We start from the raw sequence: 22,213 nt of genomic DNA on the forward strand, positions 1-22,213 counted from the left end.
GTTATTCTAAAAAATATAATAGAAACAATAGAAATTTGACAAACAAAATGGTTTGATGCAAGTAATCAGGTATTGGTTTGTTTTGCAAGAAAGAAAAGCTTGCTTTGGTAAGAATTGTTGGATGTCCTTGAACAGGGATCCCTTGTGTTAGAATGAATTGTAAAAATCAAGAAATATTCCTGTTGTAGGCTGACTGAAATTTTTCAAGGTTTTTGGATTTCCATTTTTTATTATGAATTGTTTTCTTGTTTACAAAATGAGAGAAATTTGTTAGTATCTAGCTCTGTAAACAGAATGCTAAGTATTAAGACATTTAAGGGAGCAATGTAAACAAATATTGTGAAATAATTAATGGTATTCAAGTGTATGCCTGGACTTTATCAACAAGCATTTAACCTCATTTGTGTAACACGGTGAGATCTCTTTGTATATTTCAAATGAACTGTTGCTAAAAAAAAATCAATTGTTCTGTTTGTTCTTATAGGGGCACTCGCATATTTCCTGTATGCCTGGAACAGTTCGCCGATGGAACTATCCACCACCACTGTGCATTGGTATGTATCTAACAATAGTTATGCAATGGTTTGAAAGGTATATGTTGTGTGCATGATTGAATTTGTTGTTTGAACTTTGCCTTTTTCTTTAAAATCTAGTTACTCAAGGAGTGTCGTGTATCACTGGACATTTTAGCTTGGCTTATTTGGTAGCACTCTTGCCTTCAAGTGCGTTGGTTGTGGGTTCAAACGCTTTTAACAAACTGGCACTTTAGTGTTACAGCCTTAAAGGTTATGTGCTTTTTTGATGAAAAATGATTCGAGAAAAATAATCCTACAGCATTGCCTGAAGAAAGACAGGCACCTGATGTTTAATGCTTCTCCCTCAATTTTATCTGATCATTCAACTCATTTTTGCTTTCATGGGCCTTTCCTGTTATTGAATTGGTGACAATACTTGAACAATAGTAATTAGCAACCTGCTGCCTCCTTCGCCACCCCACCCCGACCCCACCAAATCTGAATGGGTGCAATGCTATCAAATTCCCTTCCCAGTAGAATCTTATTTGTCAAGTGATGGTAATTTCTGAATAAAAACTGAACATGTGACTAAAATTGAGTTTATGCAAAATCTCCAAATTTTGCTGCTTCTTGGTTTCTTTGTACCGTTTTTTGGTTGTGATTATTATTGTGTCTCACAAAGGTAGTATAAAGTCATGATTCTTATTTGGAGAGCAAGCATGGACACAAATTGCCTTCTGCTCTGTAACAATTAGCACACAGAACATAGAACAGTACTGCACAGTACAGGTCCTTCAGCCCACGATGTTGTGCAGACCTATTTTCCTACTCTAAGATCAACCTACCTGCATACCCTACATTATACTATCATCCATGTGCCTATCCATGAATTGCTTAAAAGTCCCGAGAGTATCTGACTCCACAAACACTGCCGGCAGAGCATTCTACACACCCACCACGCTCTGAGTAAAGAACCTACCTCTGACATCTCCCTTATACTTTCCTCCAATCACATTAAAATTATGCCACCTGATAACTGTCATTTCCACCCTGGGAGAAAGTCTCTGGCTATCCACTCTGTCTATGCCTTTCATCATCTTGTAAACCTCTATCCAGACACGTCTTATCCTTCTTCACTCCAATGAAAAAAGCTCTAACCCTCTCAACCTTTCATCATAAGACCTGCCCTCCAGTCCAGCAGCATCCTGATGAATCTCCTCTGCACCCTCTCTAAAGCTTCCACATCCTTTCTATAATGAGGCAACCAGAACTGAGCACAATATTCTGAGTGTAGTCTAATTAGGGTCTTGTACAGCTGCAGCATAACCTTGTGGCTGTTAAACTCAATCCCCCTGCCAATGAAAGCCAACACACCATATGCCTTCTTTACAACCCTATCCAATTGGATAGCAACTTTGAGGTATCTATGGAAGTGGACCCCAAGATCCGTCTGTTCCTCCACACTGCCAAGAATCCTGCCATTAACCCTGTATTCTGCTTTCAAATTCAACCTTCTAAAATGAATCACTTCATACTTTTCTGGATTGAATTCCATCTGCTACTTCTTTGCCCAGCTCTGCATCCGGTCAATGTCCAGTTGCAACCTACAACAGCTCTCCATGCTGTCCACAACTCCACCAGCCTTCATATCATCGGCTGTGTGTTTAATTGCAATCTCACCGCGAAGTGCTTTACCCACAGAATTGGGGTTAGTTAGTGCTAAAGAAGGACAATTCGTAGAATCACTGAATCCCTATAGTATAGAAGCAGGCCATTCAACCCATCAAGTCCAGACCGACCATCTGAAGTGCATCCCACTCAGACCCATTCCTTATCCTATCCCTGTAATCCTGACTTCCAAATGGTTAACGAACCTAGCCCACATGTCTCTGGATATTACAAATAATTTAGCATAGCCAACCCACTTAATTTGCACATCTTTGGACTCAGTGAGGAAACTGGAGCACCTGGGAGAAACACATGCCGACACGGGGAGAATGTCCAAATTTCACACAGTCAGTTGCCTGAGGGTGGAATTGAACTGGCGCTGTGAGGCTGCAGTGCTAACCACTGAGCCGTGCCGGTGCACCAATATGAAGGTTAAAAATATTTGCAAAAGCACCAAGATGTTATTGGTCTCGTTTACAAGTTGAAATTAATTAGTCTACAGAAATTCAAAGTTTGATATTTTTTGCGCATCGTTACTTTGGTAGAAGATCAAAAACAGTTGCTAGCAGTCACTTGAGGAAATCGATCAGAGTAGCAGTAAGGCAGTGAAATCTTTCAAAAGACTAAAGAGAAATAACCTTGTTTCTGAAAAAAATAAAACATTTTATTGTGGCCATATTTTAATGATCCCAATCTTCCTCTGAGCTAAGCCAATGCATTAAAGTCTCAAATAAATGGGGAATTCAAATCCAATATTGTCTTGTGTATATGTTAGTGTGAGGGAGAAGGAGATATTATTTCATGACAACCAAAGACCAAGTTGGTTCTATAAATCCCTCTCAAAATTATACTGTATTATTCTACGTTATTATACAATAATATTGTCCAATTTTGAGAGGCATTTACAGAAAATTCTTGAAGATCAGGACTGTTAGCCTTCAGAAACTGCTCCAAGTTTGCATGCTGTACTGATAACATGAATCTGGGAGACACAGTATACTTTGCTTTTAGCCTTAAGCTGGCACATTCCCTCTCAATACACAAAGACCAAGATTATTTGATACAAAGAAGAAAAACGTTTCAGAATCTGTCATGCTTCTTTAAGTGATGAACATCTATTTTGTCTGGACACTGAAAATGAAGAAGGGAATTGACACTGGGCAATGTATTCCATACCACACAATGCACACTTCATTCGATGCTTTATTCTCATGTATTTGAAGAGATATCCACCTAAAAATGCTGTTCTTTTGTGTAATAGTTTGCCGGTCATCAAAAGTAACTATCTGACAACCACAGTATTTCGTGATCACCTGCTGTATCCAATTGTAACAATTTGTATTTCTTGTTTAGCATAATAGAGTATAATTTGGCCTACAGCATTTCATGATGCATAGGGGGCAATAACATTTTTATTCCTAACATAGAATTCTGACACCTTTAATCCATGCTTCATGTCTCTACATACCTCCATTTAGCCAGTGTAAGTTTGAAAATGCATCCAAAATGCGGCCACCTCACTAAAAATAGCTGAAATTTTGAAATACTAATTTCTGCAGAAACCGTGTCATTGCCAACCTGCCCCCGTTTGTCCACTTCTGAAAACAGCCAGAAACACTAATGGGAGTGGTACTTTTGGATCTTTGCTGTGCCTGGTGTTTGATTTTCTATCTTAATTGCTCACGTAAAATCAGCTTCTCTCTCTCTCTCATTCTCAGTTATGATACCTGGCAAACAAATTATTTTGTGGTCACTTAACATTGTGGAAATTCCTCGTGGAAGCTCCGAAGACATTGTTCTAATCCAGATTCTTTAATCCAATATCATAATTTCCTTGAGGTTAATAAGATTTCACTATGTACCTGTACATTATTTCAGTGAAAATCAGTGTTTATATTCTAATCATGTTTCATACACAGATTAACTTTGTACCCATCCTCACCCATTCTGTTATTCACTATCAAAATGACCAATAATCCATACTTGCCTTGTGTCTTCATAGGCCACAGCTTGGAAATATTTTTAATGCATTTGGCCTCGCTTAGCTCTGGCTGACCAGCTTGCTGCCACACTTCCTAAAATGCAATGTCTAATTTAATGGTAACAAAGTGTGGAGCTGAATGAACACAGCAGGCCAAGCAGCATCTCAGGAGCATAAAAGCTTGACGTTTCGGGCCTAGACTCTCTGATGAAGGGTCTAGGCCCGAAACGTCAGCTTTTGTGCTCCTGAGATGCTGCTTGGCCTGCTGTGTTCATCCAGTTCCACACTTTGTTATCTTGGATTCTACAGCATCTGCAGTTCCCATTACCTCTAATTTAATGGCATTCCTTAGAGCAATTGGAAAGACCAATGATCAGATAATTTCAGCCAATTCCCAGTGGCTCATTAGAATTATTACTTGCTATTCTTTCAAAAATTCAATGATGCAACAGCTAGGACTATAATAGGGTAAGGAGTAACATTCTAAAGGAATGGACAAAAATGTTTTCTTAAATTAAGTATATGAATTGTCAAGAACTTCACCTTTAGAACTATTTGACACAAGGAGGAGGTGGAGATGAGAGATAAACAGTGGCAGGTTTGGCTTTGAACATTATTCTTTGAACTTCACAGTCTTGTCAAATTTGCTGCTAAGTGATGGGATGGCACTGTCTCCTTTGCTGATTCTAAGAAACCAATTTAAATAAGTTTGGGAAGGTCAGTACAAAAACAACAAACTGCTCAGAGTTTTCTCTTGGTTGCCTATCACACTCAGAAGAAGGGAATGGATAATTAGGAAGTCGGAACATAGGAGTAGGAGTAGGCCATTCATGCCTTGAAGCCTCCCTCACTGTTCCAGGTCATGTGTAATCATTTACCTCAAAACTGTTTTCGCACATTTCCCCTCATCTCTTGATGTCATTGATACTTAGCACTTTGTTGATCTGTCTTCATCTCACTCAATGACGAAACTGGGGTAGAGAATTCCAAAGATTCACCATCATCTGAGTGGAGAAATCCCTCTTTATCTTAGTCTTAAATAAGGTCTATATCATTTAGTACTGTGTCCCCCGATTTGAGGCTCCCAGCTAGGTGAGATGTCCTTTCTGCATCTGTGTCATCTAACCCTTTCATAATTTTGTAAGTTTCAATGAAATCAACTCTCATTCTCTTAAGCGCTATAGAATATAGACCCACACTTCTCAATCTCTCCTCATTGAGTAGTCATGCCTTCCCAAGAATTTGTCTGGTGAGCCTCCACCACACATTGTCTGCGACAATCATATCCTTCCCTTTGTAAAGCGTCAAAACTACAGACCATACTCTTAAGAGCAGTCTCACCAAAGTTTTTTGGAACTGAACCAAGACATCTTTACTCCTGTATTCAAATATTCTTGCAATAAGACCCAAGTACTATTTGTCTTCCAAATTTCTTGCTGAACCGATGTGCTGGATTTTCATAGCTTGTGAGCAAGGAAACCCAGGCCCCTTTCAATGGCAACAATTTATATTCTCTATCATTTAAGAAATATTCTGCATGTGCATTCCTTCTAATGAAGTGGATAATCTCATACTTATCCATTTAATATTCCATCTACATAGTCTAAACTCTTTTAATGAAGCCTTTTTGCATCATCCTCACAACACACATTCTACTTAATTTTGTGTCATTCACAAACTTTGAATTGTGACATTTGGTCCACACATTCAATTCATTGTACAGTTAGTGAACAGCTGGGGCCAAAGCATTTGTCCTTGTAATAGTCCACTAGTCTTTCAGCCTGCCAAACTGAGAATGGCACATTTGTTCCTACTCTCTTTCCCTTTTGTTAACCTATCATCAATCTATGCCAAGTTCTTAAGTAGTGGAGCTACATTTGCAATCTTTTAATCTGCAGGCACTTTTTCAAGATCTGCAGAATTTTGAAATGCAGCAGCTATCTCTCGAGTCAATTCTTCCAACACTTATGGATATTGGTCATTGATTCATGGAGCAACTTTTAGTGTTCTCAATTAATCTAGTACTACATTTTTAAGGAGACAATTTACTTCAGTTCTGCATTCTTGCGTGTTGCTTGGATCGCCATAATTTCTGGGAGATTTCTTGTATTTTCATCCATGACAACAGGCACAAAATAATTGTTCGGTTTTTTGTCATTTCCTTCGTTCCCTTGTAAATTTTCTTGTGCTCATAACAGATGGAATCCCTACAGAGTGGAAGCAGACCAATCACCCCATTGACTCCACACCATCCTTCTAAAGAGGATCCCACCCAGATCTACAACCCTGCATTTCTTACAGTTAATCCACCAAACCTACATATCCCTGAACACTATGGGCACTATATTCACATGGCCAATCCACCTAACTTGCTCATTTTCAGACTGTGGCAGGAAAGTAGAGCATCAGAAGAAACCCACACAAACATGGGGAGAGTCAGCCAAGGGAATCGAACCCAAGTCCCTAGCACTGTGAGGCAGCAGCGCTAACCACTGAGCCACCATGCTGCCCACATTTGCCATAGTTAATCTCTTCCTTTATGAATATCTAATGAAGCTTTGACAGGGTGTTTTTGTGTTTCTTGCTAGTTTACATTCATATTCTATTCTCCCTTTCTTTATCAGTTTCTGGGTCCTCCTAACTTATCTTCAATCCTCAAGCTTACTACGTATGTTGGCAACTTCATAAGTCTCCTCCTTTGATCTAATATAATCTTTAACTAATTTTGTTAACCCCAGTTGACTTATTTTTCCTGTTGAGTTCTTGTGCCTTAAGAATAATGAACGCTTGTAGTAAAACATTCATTGACTCTTTAAACATTAGCCCTTGCCCGTGCACACTTAATATATTGTCCCAATCCATGACAGCCAGTTTCTTTGCCCATGAACCTAAACTTCAAAACCGACCACCAAACACCTCCTCCAATTGAACTTCTATAGATATCATTAGGAGCCTAGATTCTGTGTATAAATGTTACATATGAACTGCCTCTAAAGGTTAGAGCAGCTAAGGAGAAAAGCTAGCTTCCCCTCAGGGCTAAACAATGTTGCTCTTGATGCAAATAAAACAACAAACAGTGCTTTCAAATTGTGGCAATGCATTGATTTATATATGCTAAAGTTGAAGGCAGAGCTCAAGATTTATTTCCTTCATTTTAATTTACACAAATAGAAATATTTTCAGCAAGTGATTACTTGTTGAATTTTACACGGCAATGTATTTCCTGGTCACTTCCCCTATCCAAGTTAAAATGACAGAGAGCCAATCAGAGGTATCACTTAATTCCTTGCAGGCCATTCAGCAAAGGCAAGCAGCATTGGATCTGAATTTGGGCAGGTGTAGTGGGCTCTCACTGGGTGCCCAGCTGGCATCCTGTAGCAAGGATAGGCATAGGCAGGATGATTGAGAGACCAGTGGTAGAAATGCTAACCTAAGGGAGGTTAAGGCCTTGAGGTTCCTTCCAGTGGGCATAGGGAAGGATGTCCCACTGCCTGACACTAATCTCACAGGAAAATCTGCCAGACTGGTTGTCTGGCTTGGGTTTCTCATGCCACCAGGAAAATCACAGCATGGCATGTGGTGGTCTTTAAGTGACCATTACCATCTGTTACATCATCACGAATTGTTACAGCACAGAAGAAGGCTATTCAACCCATCATGTCTGCAATAGCCCTATCACCTCATGTCCTTGTACACCATTTCAATCTGAATGCCTCAATTGAGCATGTCCCCATCACATTTCCAGGCACTGCATTCCATTCCCAAACTATTTTCTGTGTGAAAAATTAAAATATCAGAGTTCAGTGATGGTGTGCTTCCAGCTCAGGATTGAGCTATTCTCAGTTTTGCAGGTCACACTTAAACAAACTGGGGATTACAGATGCATCAGTTGGGGTGCTATTGAGACATCAGTTTCATGTTTTTCCTGAGTCGAGACAAAGAGAGATAATGCGTATGATTGATGTGGACACAAGATTAGTTAGTGGAGACACGGGAGAGATGGTGAGGCACCCCCAGTGAGTGAGCAGGAAGTGTAGACAACAGGAAATGTTAATGGATGGGTGGGTGAGAGCTGTTGAATGGACATGATGGCTGTAATAATAAGGGTTGTAGTCTGAGACAAAAGCAAAGTTACTTGAGAAGCTCAACAGGTCTGGCAACATCTGTGAAGCAACTTCAGTTTTGTCCCTGATTTACAGCATCTGCAGTTCTTTCAGTTTTTATGTTGTATTCTGAGAGTCTTGGTGAGAGACATGTAGCAGAGTTTGAGCAAGTAATGATCTTGTGAGTGTGAGGTCACAGAGAAGATTCAGTCATTAACCTTGATGAGCCCAGATCATTGACAATCTTTCTACATTGCCAGGTGTCACATGTCACTCATGTCACAGCGGGCTGTAGCAGCTGACCAATAAAAGAACTGCCCTCCTTTCCTCCATCGTGTCTACCAACACCTGCAGTTCCATGGCTATAAGCAGTCAGCAAGCCATCCTTTCCTCTCAGCCATGCATTGAATGTTGACAATAATTGGTATGAGGTCTAGTTCCTGGCTTGTAGCGCCTGAAGCAATGGTGGAGATGGTCTTTGCATATGGCATCAATGTCATGAAAACTGAGAGATGTGATGAACATTTCTACATCTCCATCCTGTGTACCTATTTGCTGGAGTTTTGATGTCAATGTGAAATGCCAAATGAAGAATTACTCAATAATAAAGCATTAATAACAAAAGGGCAGATAGAAAAGTTGGGGGGTTTGTGAACTATGTGGTTCCTCCTCACTGCTCACCCATTGACGCTGGGGAGAATTTGACTGCTTGGTCTCCTCCCCTTGGTCCTTGCAAACCTAGCAGCAGTGTTGCCCGTGATAGTTTTAATATATTGCAATTTGTATGAATATAGAGAACACTTTCAGTATTCCAATTTTCTGTTGTTGATGGTGGGCTGTCATATTGAACAGTGATGGATGGCAAAGTCCTGTTAGTGAATCACATCATTTACAAATAGTGGCATGAGATAAACATAAAGAAAGAACAAAATTGAATTATATTTTTTCCAAGGATGGATGTGTCTCTGAGTACCAAAACATAGCACAATGATTGTTTCTCAAAGAGAAGTGCTGAAATCATGCTCACTGATTCAGATAGTCAAGGAAATGGGAGAAGGGGTGACATTTTTGTTGAAACAAAGAAGACAAATTGAGGCACAGGGTAGCTTTTAGGTTGGTGCTTCTACTTTCAAAGACACATTATCTCTGACATACTTCAGAATTGAATCAAATGCATATAGATTTATAAAACCGTTACATGTCTGGTGGGTAATAAAAGACAGTTATGTATCATCCCCTAACCCCACAAAATCAGCGGAAATGGAATAATAATCTTGCATGCTAAAAGGTTTGTATCAGAGATAATGGAAATTGCAGATGCTGGAGAATGCAAGATAACAAAGTGTGTAGCTGGATGAACACAGCAGGCCAAGCAGCATCTCAGGAGCACAAAAGCTGACATTTCAGGCTCCACCTGCCCCCACACCTCTTCGCTCACCCCCATCCCAGGCCCCAAGAAGACTTTCCACATCAAGCGGATATTCACCTGCACATCTGCTATTGTGGTATACTGCATCCGCTGTACATGTTGTGGCTACCTCTACATTGGGGAAACCAAGTGGATACTTGGGGACCGCTTTGCAGAGCACATACGCTCGGTTCGCAATAAACCTCCCAGTCGCAAACCATTTCAACTCCCCCTCCCATTTCTGAGACGACATGTCCATCCTGGGCCTCCTGCAGTGCCACAACAATGCCACCCGAAGGTTGCAGGAACAGCAACTCATATTCCGCTTGGGAACCCTGCAACCCAGTGATATTAATGTGGATTTCACAAGCTTCAAAATATCCCCTCCCCCTCCTGCATCCCAAAACCAGCCCAGCTCATCCCCGCCTCCCTAACCTGTTGTTCCTCTCACCTATCCCCTTCTCCTTCCTACTGACCTCGTCCCATCCCCTTGACCTGTCCATCCTCCCTGGACTGACCTATCCCCTCCCTACCTCCCCACCTACACTCACCTGTACTGACTCCATCCCCGCCTTGTTAATTTGTCTGTCTCCTCTCCACCTATCTTCTCCTCTATCCATCTTCGATCCACTTCCCCCTGTCTCCCTATTTATTTCAGAACCCTCTCCCATCCCCTTATCCTGATGAAAGGTCTAGCCCTGAAATGTCAGCTTTCCTGCTTCTCTGATGCTGTTTGGCCTGCTGTGTTCATCCAGCTCTACACTTTGCTGAAGGGTTTGTATGTTTTTTAATGAACAAATGTGACTTAATTAACGTTTAAAATTTCCTTTGGAAACCAAGCTTTAAATACTCTTTGCATCCTGAATGAATGTTAGTGAACAGATTCATAACAAGCAAGGTTTGTGCATACGGCTTTTATGAATCAATTAAAATTGACATTATCCCTCCCAGGCCCAATGGGATAGACATAGGCAAAGACTAAATAGTGACGTTTAACAACTCTTTTTAGAGGGAAATGTATGATGACTGTATGGAGGAAGGATACTGTATCAGCTAAAACACTGCTCCTCAGTTTTGTTCACTCAGTGTGAAGCAGGATCCAAGTCAATGTTATACCCATTTGCAGTGAATACATAGAAATAGCTATTTGTCCTTTGCTCACCGTTTTTTGTAGATGCAGCATTTTGGTATACTGTTGAAAACTGTGCAGAACCTGTTAGATGGTGCAGGTTGTATTTTTTTCTTATGACAACTTTCAAATCAATTTTAAGATTGTTATGCAATAAGTTGGCTGTAGGATTTTTTAGCCTATTAGAATGTAAGGTTTCTGATTTATATGTATTCTAATGTCTTTTATTTTGGAGTTTGGATTTTGAACTCGTGGCCTGTGAATTTTGGTTTGTGTGTATGAGGGATTTGACAGTATTTCTGGAGCTCTGATTTAAATCAAAGGAATAGTATAGGAGAGGGAATTGTTGAGGTGAATATGAGGATTTGTTTGCATTGTGAGACTATTATGAGTGGGCAGAGTGAACATTGAGGGGCATTAGCTGTTTGCTTGCTGTTTAGAAGGATCAGGTTTTTTTGTATGAGGCAAAACCCATCGCTTGTAAGTGTTTGTTTGTCATTTTGCAAAAGCCTTGGTTGAAGTTAGATGTATGAAAAGAGCAAGAGAAAGAAGCTGTGTCAGAAAACTACGTTGCCACCAGTCTAAAGAGTCTAGCTTAAAAATTCCATACCAAAAGTTGTCGGTAAGAAACTTGAAGTGCTGTGTGAAGTTGAGAGAGTCTAAGTTCCATATGACTAATCAAGGAACCTCTTGAGATCAGGAATCGAAAGAAACCTAGAGATGTGATAGAAAAATGATCTCCCTTTGGTATTTCAATATGGTAACATGATGATGTTAGGATAGATGAGATTGTACTTTTACTGTGTTTTAGAACTTTTAACCTATATTCTATGAAAATAACAGAAATTGTTTTATTTCATCTTCCTTACATTACAGATGAGCTTCAGTTTTATTGTAAAATCAAGTCTGCAGTATTAACTGTTTGTGTTTTAGTGAAAGACTACCTTGTTATTGAAAAAAATCTATCGAGCCAGATATCAGTGTGTGATCATTCGGGGTAGCACAGTGGCTCAGCAGCTTAGCACTGCTGCCTCACAGCACAGGGACCTGGGTCTGTATGGGTTTCCTCCCACAGTCTAAAAATGTGCAGGCTGGGTGAATTGGCCGTGCTAAATTCCCATCGTGTCCAGGGGTGCGTAGATTAGGTGGATTAGCCATGGGAAATGCAGGGTTACAGGGATTGGGTAGAGGCTGGGTCTAGGTGGGATGTTCTTCGGGGGGTTGATGTGGACTTGACTGGCCGAATGGCCTGTTTCCACACTGTAGGGATTCTATTCATCTGACTTGTCCAGCATGAACATTAGCTGGGATCATTGCATTACTGAGAATGTGTGTGTGTCTGTCTCTCTCTCTCTCTCTCTCTCTCTCTCTCTCTCTCTCTCTCTCTCAGTCACTCCCACTGTGACAAATGGTGAAATTTAGATTTAATAAACTATGAAATTAAAAACGAGGTCAGTAGGAAGGAGATGGGGGTGCGGGTTGAAGTGGGAGAAGAGGTTGATAGGTGGGAGGAACAACAGGTTAGGGCTGTGGTGTTGAGCTGGGCTGGTTTTAGCCTATTGGTGACCATGTAACCATTGTTGCTTGTTATAAAAGCTCATCTAGTTCCCTAATCTGCCAATTTACCCTGGTCTGGCCGACATGTAACTTGACACTCTCTGAAATAATGGGAACTGCAGATGCTGGAAAATCCAAGACAACAAAATGTGAGGCTGGATGAACACAGCAGGCCAAGCAGCATCTCAGGAGCGCAAAAGCTGACGTTTCGGGCCTAGACCCTTCATCAGAGAGGGGGATGGGGTGAGGGTTCTGGAATAAATAGGGAGAGAGGGGGAGGCAGACCGAAGATGGGGAGAAAAGAAGATAGGTGGAGAGGAGAGTATAGGTGGGGAGGTAGGGAGGGGATAGGTCAGTCCAGGGAAGACGGACAGGTCAAGGAGGTGGGATGAGGTTAGTAGGTAGATGGGGGTGCGGCTTGGGGTGGGAGGAAGGGATGGGTGAGAGGAAGAACCGGTTAGGGAGGCGGAGACAGGTTGGACTGGTTTTGGGATGCAGTGGGTGGAGGGGAAGGGCTGGGCTGGTTGTGTGGTGCAGTGGGGGGAGGGGAGATTTTGAAACTGGTGAAGTCCGCATTGATACCATTAGGCTGCAGGGTTCCCAGGCGGAATATGAGTTGCTGTTCCTGCAACCTAAAGAATGGGAGGGGGAGTGGAAATGGTTTGCGACTGGGAGGTGCAGTAGTTTTTTGCGAACTGAGTGGAGGTGTTCTGCAAAGAGGCTTGGAGACCGCTTTGCCGAACACCTCTGCTCAGTTCGCAACGAACTCGTGCACCTCCCAGTCGCAAACCATTTCCACTCCCCCTCCCATTCTTCAGATAACATGTCCATCATGGGCCTCCTGCAGTGCCACAATGATGCCACCCGAAGGTTGCAGGAACAGCAACTCATACTCCGCCTGGGAACCCTGCAGCCTAATGGTATCAATGTGGACTTCACCAGTTTCAAAATCTCCCCTTCCCCAACTGCATCCCTAAACCAGCCCAGTTCGTCCCCTCCCCCCACTGCACCACACAACCAGCTCAGCCCTTCCCCTCCACCCACTGCATCCCAAAACCAGTCCAACCTGTCTCCGCCTCCCTAACCGGTTCTTCCTCTCACCCATCCCTTCCTCCCACCCCAAGCCGCACCCCCATCTACCTACTAACCTCATCCCAACTCCTTGACCTGTCCGTCTTCCCTGGACTGACCTATCCCCTCCCTACCTCCCCACCTATACTCTCCTCTCCACCTATCTTCTTTTCTCTCCATCTTCGGTCCGCCTCCCCCTCTCTCCCTATTTATTCCAGAACCCTCACCCCATCCCCCTCTCTGATGAAGGGTCTAGGCCCGAAACGTCAGCTTTTGTGCTCCTGAGATTCTGCTTGGCCTGCTGTGTGCATCCAGCCTCACATTTTGTTGACTTGACACTCTCTGCATTGTTATTAACAAATTAATAACTAATTAATAAATTAATAAACTTGGACAATAAATTTCTGTCCTAGTCAACAACTTCCCACAAATGAGGAGTGATTTTTAAATCTCAGTAAACTCCAGGGCATGAAGGTCATATGATTGCTAACTGTAGTGAAAAGAAAGTGCTCTTTATAAATTTGCTCGCCATTGAAACACACATTAGCAGTTTTTATTAAGATTAGTGGAGGTCAGAATTTTTTTGCCCCTTTCGTTCTACTTTTGAGCATACAAATAATTATTTACAGAGTATAACTTGATCAGTGCCTCAATCTGGTGTGTATGCAGTCATGCAGCTTTAAATAGCATGAATTTAAGTCCCAAGGCTGTCTTGGAATTTTGGTCTTGATAACTCATTTGGAGGTTTTTTTTTCTTTTCCTTTGATCTGAAGATAAAACATAATGCTGATGAAATGTGTGACACTGCAGTGGTTCCAAAGCATGAGGGTAGTAAGAGACTTTTGATGAGGATTATATGAAGTCAGGTGATCAGTCACATTCCTGTTGGTTCATAACTATAATTCTGCATTTTTTTTTAAAGTTTATCTCTTGATGACTTATGCACTGAGCAGGCAGCTCAATCGCTTCAATATTGAGTTTCACATTTGGGGTTACAATGAGATGCCTGGCCCTCCATTAACATATTCATGAAGTCTAATGCCTGTTTGAGATAGTCATCAGAGTAACTTCGAATGTTGTCCAGTCCAAATCTAAGCATTTTTCTGAATTGTGAGTTTGGTTCACAGAGTTGGCCCTTATGCCCATTATGAGTCAGTGAAATATTATGTAACAAAACCCAGTTTTGGCCTCTTCTTTCCTTTATTCTATACATTAGACCAGTGGTTTTACTTCATAATTCATGATTTTTATGTTCATGTTTTGAATTTTATTCCAGCTCAATGTGGGGGGACTTCCACCGATACCAGCGGTGTGATCCTGAGTCCAGGCTTTCCAGGAAATTATCCCAGTTACATGGATTGCATTTGGAGAATTTCATTAGAGGTTGGATATGGTAAGTAACATGGTGTTCCAGAAGGAAAAGTACATCTAATTTGAGTACTGCTGTTTTTGGACAGTGATGTGGCTCTTGAATTTCCACAAGCAAGAGTTCAGTTTGTCATTGTGCTGTGTGTCTTTTTAAGTTTCAGTTTGGTCATGGTGGCAATGCTGAACTTCTTTTGTTTGCTAATTTACTTTTATGCACTTGGTACAGGAGATGCCTTTCTCCTCCAGTGATGGGTTCAATGCCAACAAGTGAAATACACGGTGCCTTTAAATGTAAGAAGCATGATCAGATTGCAAATTGTCAATGCGGTAGATCACTCCATAATTCCCATGTCAGTGAGTCACAAAAGTGATTCACTCGTTATTTTGCAGGAATATGTTTATATAGTAATATCTTCATTCTGCATATGGGTTAGGCAAATCAATATCTATTCAGCAATGATAATTTGTAGATTGACAGTGGAAGTATCAAAAATATTCAATGCTTTTTTTCCCACGCGCAATTCTGCGCGATTGATGGGCTTGAATAGATAACTGAACAAAAATGAAACCGAAGGCCAGAGAATAGTTGGACACGGGTGAGCAAATCAAATGATCGATTATTTTCTAAGAATATGGGATCGTCTCAACCCTTTTACAATTTTGAGACTACTGCTAAATATCATCATTTAAGTTAATGACTTTACAAATTTGTAATTAATTCCCTCAAAGGGTTCAAGGAAATTTTTTTTTAAAACCTGTTTCATTTCCAGTGGCTTACTTCTATTAGAAATGACACTGATGACATTGCAAAACCCAATCCATAGTTTGATGTTTTATGGAGCTGACATTTATACTTGGCCCTCCCTAGAGTTAATTGGTGATGCAAGGATAGATTGGTAGGGATGGATGCGCTTTGTTGATTAAACTGGCTGAGAACATCTGCCACTTCAGTTTCACCTGAAGCTCAAAGCTCTATTTCAGGCACATTTGCGATAGATTATGCAATGGGTGCATGACTCTGCATGACCAATGACAATGATTTGAGAAGAAGCTCAAGTGCCACTTACGGTTAGTAATCATGCACACCAGCATGCATGCACAAATAGCAATAAAGTTAACACACATAAAAACAGAAAATGCTGGAGAAACTCAGCCAGTCTGGCAGTATCTGTGGAGAGAGAAATGGAGTGAATATTTTGAGTCCAATATGATGATTCTTTGTCTTAACTGAAAGCGATTACAATATTGTGGTTTTGTTGCTGTAGACAGATTTGTAGGAGAAGTGAGTAGAACAGATGAATGAGTACGCTTGGAGCAAAAGGCAAAAGGAATGCCAGTGGTAGTAAAGAAGTGATTGAAATGTAGAATAGGTGAAATTGATAGATGTGAACAGGAGAAAAATGGTGTGTTTTGCTGAAAGCAATGTCCAAGTGACAGAAATAAAACATGGCAATTAATGAGTTAGGAAGGATGGGTGAGGGGAGGCCGAGTTATAATCAAAATGGACAGCAGAGATCATGTTCTGAAGTTGCTAAACTCAGCGTTGAGCTCCAGAGACTGGAAAGTACCTCAGAAGAAAGTGAGTTCTCTTCCTCCAGCTTGTGTTGAGCTTCACTAGAACATTGCAGCAGACTCAACACTTGCTCCTGTGCTAACATTCCTAATCTGCACTTGCCACAGTTTTTAAACAAAGCTGAGCACCCTAATTCTGTCGATCTCTGTTGTGCCTGAGTCATTTATCTAATCTGTCTGACTTGATTTGCAAAGTATTGATGTAGTCTAGCTTAATCAGTGCAAACAGATTTACATATCACGCACAAGTGGTTATATCCCAAGATATTGAAATTAATTCTGGTGAAATGCTTCTAGCTGAATTCTCTTCATTTCCCATTTGGAACCAAGTCATCATTTTAAATGTGCCTTGCGTTAATTTTGTTATTTTAATGTAAGCTGTTAGAGTGATGCATGTTTCCTACATTATTTAATTACGCAAGTTCTGCCTCACAGAAATTCATATTAGACAGACAGGACTCACGTTCTTATTTGGGTTCTTTCAGTTGGCAACATACGACGAAAAAGGACAAAAATAGTCACATTGAGACTTGTTCTGGACAGAGCAAAATAATATGTTTCAGATCTTCTGCTTTGTTCAAAATTTCAATTGTTTTCTGAACTTCGGGATTGATGTTCACGAGTATGATCTGACAAACGCCTGGTATGTTAAAAGAGTCACCCTGTCATATTAGCACCATTATTCAGATAAATTTTCTCTTCCTCAGCAATGGTAGTAACCTTCTTCATAGGTTGTATAACTGTGTCCCACTCTCAAACTTGAGCACATTCGCCAGGTTGAAACATCAGTGCAGTATGAAGGTAGCATCACGCTGTCTGAAAGATTTTTGCACCAAAGTCCAGCCTTAGGGTGGACTTCAAGGACCTACTGACAGTATTCGAAGAGAAACAGACTTTTCCTGGTTTGCTGGTCAACATTCATCCCTCAAGAAAATCTTGAAAAAACAAACTAGCTGGTTGTTTTCGACTTTGTTATTTGTGAAGCGTTGCTTTGAATGTGACTATTGTATTCACCAATGAAACAACAGTAACTACATTTCTCAAATGATTCATTGAATCTTTCGACCCTTCTGAGGACAAAATGTCCTGTGCCAAAAAAATTGAAAAAGCCCTCTTTTGTTCGGATCTGTGGAGTGTGTGTATCAGCAGAAAGCTTTTGATCTAAAATGTACCCATTTATTCAGCTAACAAGATCTCTAAATCTCAAGGCAGATTCAAATTTGACTTTCAAGGGAAATTTTCATGTGGATGGATCGACAGTTTTGCCTGTGACACAAACATGCGAACATGTCTATCCCAACTGTTTTCCATACAAGTGGCTAGTTGTTTGTTGACCAGGTTGATTTGGTAACAGGACTAACTGAAGCCCATTATGTGTCTTGTGCTTGTATTTGTTCATAAATTTGTAGGCAATATAATGTTACATCAAAATTAATAACAAATTTATTATTCACATCTAAGTTTACTGATCTGAACAGAAAAGCAACATCGTACTGTGATTTATGTTTTAATTTTCTGCTCATCATAGCTGTTGCGCTGTTAATAAAATATCCCACATTGACAGATTGAAAGAACAACACCTGATCTGTGTTAAATGATAGATTGAAAACTTATAAGTTAGCAAATAAACTTTAAATTTTGGCAGAGATAATGGGAACTGCAGATGCTGGAGACTCTAAGATAATAAAATGTGAGGCTGGATGAACACAGCAGGCCAAGCAGCATCTCAGGAGCACAAAAGCTGACGTTTCGGGCCTAGACCCTTCATCAGAGAGGGGGATGGGGGGAGGGAACTGCACCAGTGGGGGGAGGGGATGAACTGGGCTGGTTTGGGGATGTAGTGGGGGAAGGGGAGATTTATTCCAGTTCCCTCCCCCCATCCCCCTCTCTGTTGAAGGGTCTAGGCCCGAAACGTCAGCTTTTGTGCTCCTGAGATGCTGCTTGGCCTGCTGTGTTCATCCAGCCTCACATTTTATTATCTTTAAATTTTGGCATCCTGGTTGAAGTGGTTGATTTGACTGCAGAAGTTTCTGCCCCAAATCCAGCTAGCTTTGCAAATTAGAACTAGAATTCAAATAAGGCATAATAGTAGAGTTGTCATTTTCTGTTCATGTGGAAAACTTCATTGTTGCAGTAACGTGATATTGTATGAGAAGGAAAATAAGAGAACAAACTCATTTACATTCCTCTGTGAACACATCAGAAGGTGACCAAAAGAGACTGGAGTGAAGTGAACTGCAAAACTAAAGCAGACTAAGAGCTAATATAATGATAAATTCCTGGAACCCAGTACTGATTGGTACATAGACTGTAGTACACAGATATTCAGCACCCGAGATTATGAGATCTGCAAGATATGATCAATTGTGTAAACAAAATCTATCATTTTTGAAATTCTGCTTCAGTGATTTAAATGAACCAGAGGCTTAAAACAGTGGATATTTCAAATGAGTTTAATTCCACACTTGAGTAGGTGGAAAATGGAAAATTTTTGAGTCAGAAAGGGATGTGCTGAGAGAAACAAAAAAAGAGTCCATCCTTGAGAAAATGACTGTTTCTGTTCAAAGGATTGACCATTTATAGACACAGGAAAGAGGTTCCTTTCTAACAAAGTTTACAGTAGTAAATTTTTCACCACAGAATTAAATATTAGTTTGGAGCCCTATCCTTGTCCTCTCAACAGACTGTGGATCGCGAGGTCATTTAAAGCATTCAACATTGATTTATGTTCCTTCTTAAGGAATGAAGAGTATGAGCAGGGCAATAGAAATGAGATGCATATCAGCCATGATCTAAATAAATAATGGAGCTAGTCTGTGCATTGAATCACCTTCTCCTTTCTCTTACCATATGAAATACCGATTCCCAGCATCTCTCTGTTCAACTTCGGTCCCAACAAAAATGCAATCTTGCTTTCAGGTTGTGTTGCTTCAAGTGTTTCTCTCTTTCTCAATTTCTTTTTAAATCTGTTGGCATCTCTTATCCATAATCTGCCTTTACAAAATATCAGTTGACATTTTGCAAAGTATTCCGTATATTCAACCTAGAAATTCAACTGTTGTGCTGACTTACTGTTGATAATTGCTGGAGGTCATGTCAGAGCAACAAGTGAAAAATGCAAGAAGCAGCAACAGTAGAACACTAAAAGTATAATAGACAAAAGTTTTTTTTGTTGAGGGGAAAAAAGAGTGTTGTGCATTGTGTTCATTGCAACATTGCACGTAGGTAAAGTTTACTGATATGTTTTGATTTAAGTGATGGCATTCAGTTCTCTGCTTTTGATTAACAAAGGGAGATTTGTTAAACAATTTTTCACAGACTGATGCCTCTTCAGTTTTCTGTAAGATGCCTAATTTTTCTTCAAAAAGAGGTTCTCGCTATGAATTTTAACAGGTTCTTAAAAGCACACAGTCTTGTTGAGAATTATCTGCCTACAAAGTAATGTTTACAATGCTTTATTTGTTCAAATATACCTCCTGCTGCGATTCAGTTATTGATCTGTTTCAACAAATGAAAACTAATAAGTTTGCCGAGGAGATGGTAAAATAAAAGTGGCCTCAAAAGTAAGTCCTTCCAGCTTTGTTCTTTATGCTGTCTGCTGTCTGTAGTACCACGTGAACCAACACTTGCAAGGCTATTGTTCACACGTGATTTGGGATAACTATGGCATTCTGCTACAAAAAGCAACACAACTTAGACTATTCTGGACCTTACCCAATATCAGGAGAAATATATTTCCAGTTGGATGCCAAGATGGATATTTTAATCAGATGTTGAAATTTTAGTTAATTTCTCTGCTGAGAAAATCCCAGTTGAAAGAATGTCAGTCGGTTAGACAATAGGCCAAATGAAGGGAGTGATTGTAACACTGCGTTGAATCAAGAGGTTTGGGTTGTATAAAGCAGGATAATAAACCTGAAATGTTTTTGAAACAAAATTTAAACACTTTGAGCCCAAATTTTGGTGGTGTTGAGAATGGAGGATGTCAGGATTCTTAACCAATGCCACCACCAAACTGGCCATTTCTGTTTTTGCAAGGGTAGGATTGGAGATAGGTTGTGGTTCATGCATGCATGGAGGTAACTTACCATTTACATCATTGACTGCCACCTGTCAAATCAGATTTTGGAATCCCTGGTGTTTTGAACCTGAAGTGTGCAAATTAGACCAGACAGGCATAGGCCCGTTTTCAATGCAATTAGTTTGGGTAGCCAAAGGTACCTGTTAAGAGAGTTGTAGATCTGGAGCCAGGATATCATAGCATTGAGATTCAGATGTATTGTAGGCACGGGCTGGAAAATGATTGTCTGTACAAGGTAAATGAACCAATTGAAATCTCCAAACCTGTAAATGAGCTGCCTGGAAGAGTCAGGAAATGCCCACAGCTCTCAGAAGGTGTCCAGACTAGGGTCTGGAATGTACTTCCAAAGAATGTGGTGGAGGTCGGTTCAATTAAGATATACAGAAAAGAACAACATGATTTATTTGAAAAGAAAGAATGCATAGGGCTACAGGAAGAAAGCAAGAGAATGGCACGAGCGGAAATGCTCATTTGGAGAGAAAGCACAGACATAAGATCATAAAATCTCAGAGCAGGAGTAGATAACTCAGCTCCTCAAGTGTGCTCCACCTTTTGATAAAATCATGACATCTCTTCTCAAAATCATCTCCACTTCCCTACCTGCTCTCCATAGCCCTTCAACCCATTACTTATTAAAAATCTGTCCATGTCCTCCTTAAATTTCCCTCAATGTTGCAGCATCCTGCACAGTCTGGGAAAGTAAACTTTACAGATGCACAATGCTTTGAGAGAAATACTTTCTCCTCAACTTATTTAATACCTCTAGCTCCCATCCTAAAACTATTACGTCTCGGTCTAGATTGCTGCACAAGAAGAAACATCATTTCTACATTGATTTTGTCAATCCCCTTTAGTAACCTCTCAAATTCACATGGATCTCCTCCCATTCTTCTAAACTCTGGACAGAATAGGCCTAACCTGCTCAATCTCCCTTTACAAGACAAAACCCTCATGGTGGACCAAACGGCCTTCCTCAGTGCTGTAATAATCCTGTGATCGTAGAAAGAAGTATCAGACTCCATAAGATCTGTTGTGACATATCAAGCTCCCTTGAAGACATCACATGTGTTTTTATGGATATAAATGCTTATCTCAAAACAGTGTTGTCTGCAATGTAGAACCTCAACCAAAAACTATTTTTCCGTTGTGTGAATTGGAATTTGTGGATACTAGGTGAGTTGGAGTTGTAAGTCAAGGACGAAAGGGTATCACTAGAAGTAGGCTGTAAGTTAGTATGAGGGGCTATGGGGGAACAGGTAGAGTCTCATCGTGCAGCAAAGGAGATGAGGGGCTGTTGTGGTGGATACAGGAGCATCAGATGGCATATGAGGAATGAAGGGCCATAAGATGTGGGTAGAGTCATTAGCTGGCATGAATGGGCAGTGTGTTGGCGTAGTGGCTAGGATTGCTGCCTATACAGTGCAGGGGACCTGGCCCAAACGCAGGCATATGGGACTAGTTCAGCAGAGGACACCTGCTCAGCATGGATAACTGGGCTGAACATCTGTTTCCGTGCTATATGACTGAATGAACCTTGGACCCCGGTTTTGATTCCAGCCTTGGCCAACCATGTGGTGTTTACATCGTCTCTCTCTCCCTGCGTGGGTTCCTGCCAGGTGCTCCGGTTTCATTTCCCAGATGTGCAGACGAGTTGGATTGGCCGTGCTAAATTGTGCAGTGTCCAGGGATGTGTAGGCTGGGTGGATTAGCCATGAGAAGTGTATGGTTATGGGGATAGGGTAGGTGATGGGTCTGGGTGA

General features: G+C 40.8%; 1 protein-coding gene across 1 annotated transcript in view; it reads left to right on the forward strand.

Annotated features, from left to right (window-relative positions):
* Positions 1 to 22,213, forward strand: part of csmd2 (CUB and Sushi multiple domains 2) — a 1,700,996-nt gene that overhangs the window by 1,465,803 nt on the left and 212,980 nt on the right. Inside the window, exons 39-40 of the mRNA XM_048558072.2 lie at positions 485 to 554; positions 14,709 to 14,825. Coding sequence (XP_048414029.2) covers positions 485 to 554; positions 14,709 to 14,825 — 187 coding nt within the window. The remainder of the gene's footprint in view (positions 1 to 484; positions 555 to 14,708; positions 14,826 to 22,213) is intronic.

Source organism: Stegostoma tigrinum, chromosome 24 (assembly GCF_030684315.1).
Source record: "Stegostoma tigrinum isolate sSteTig4 chromosome 24, sSteTig4.hap1, whole genome shotgun sequence".
In the NCBI taxonomy this organism is placed as follows: Eukaryota; Metazoa; Chordata; class Chondrichthyes; order Orectolobiformes; family Stegostomatidae; genus Stegostoma; species Stegostoma tigrinum.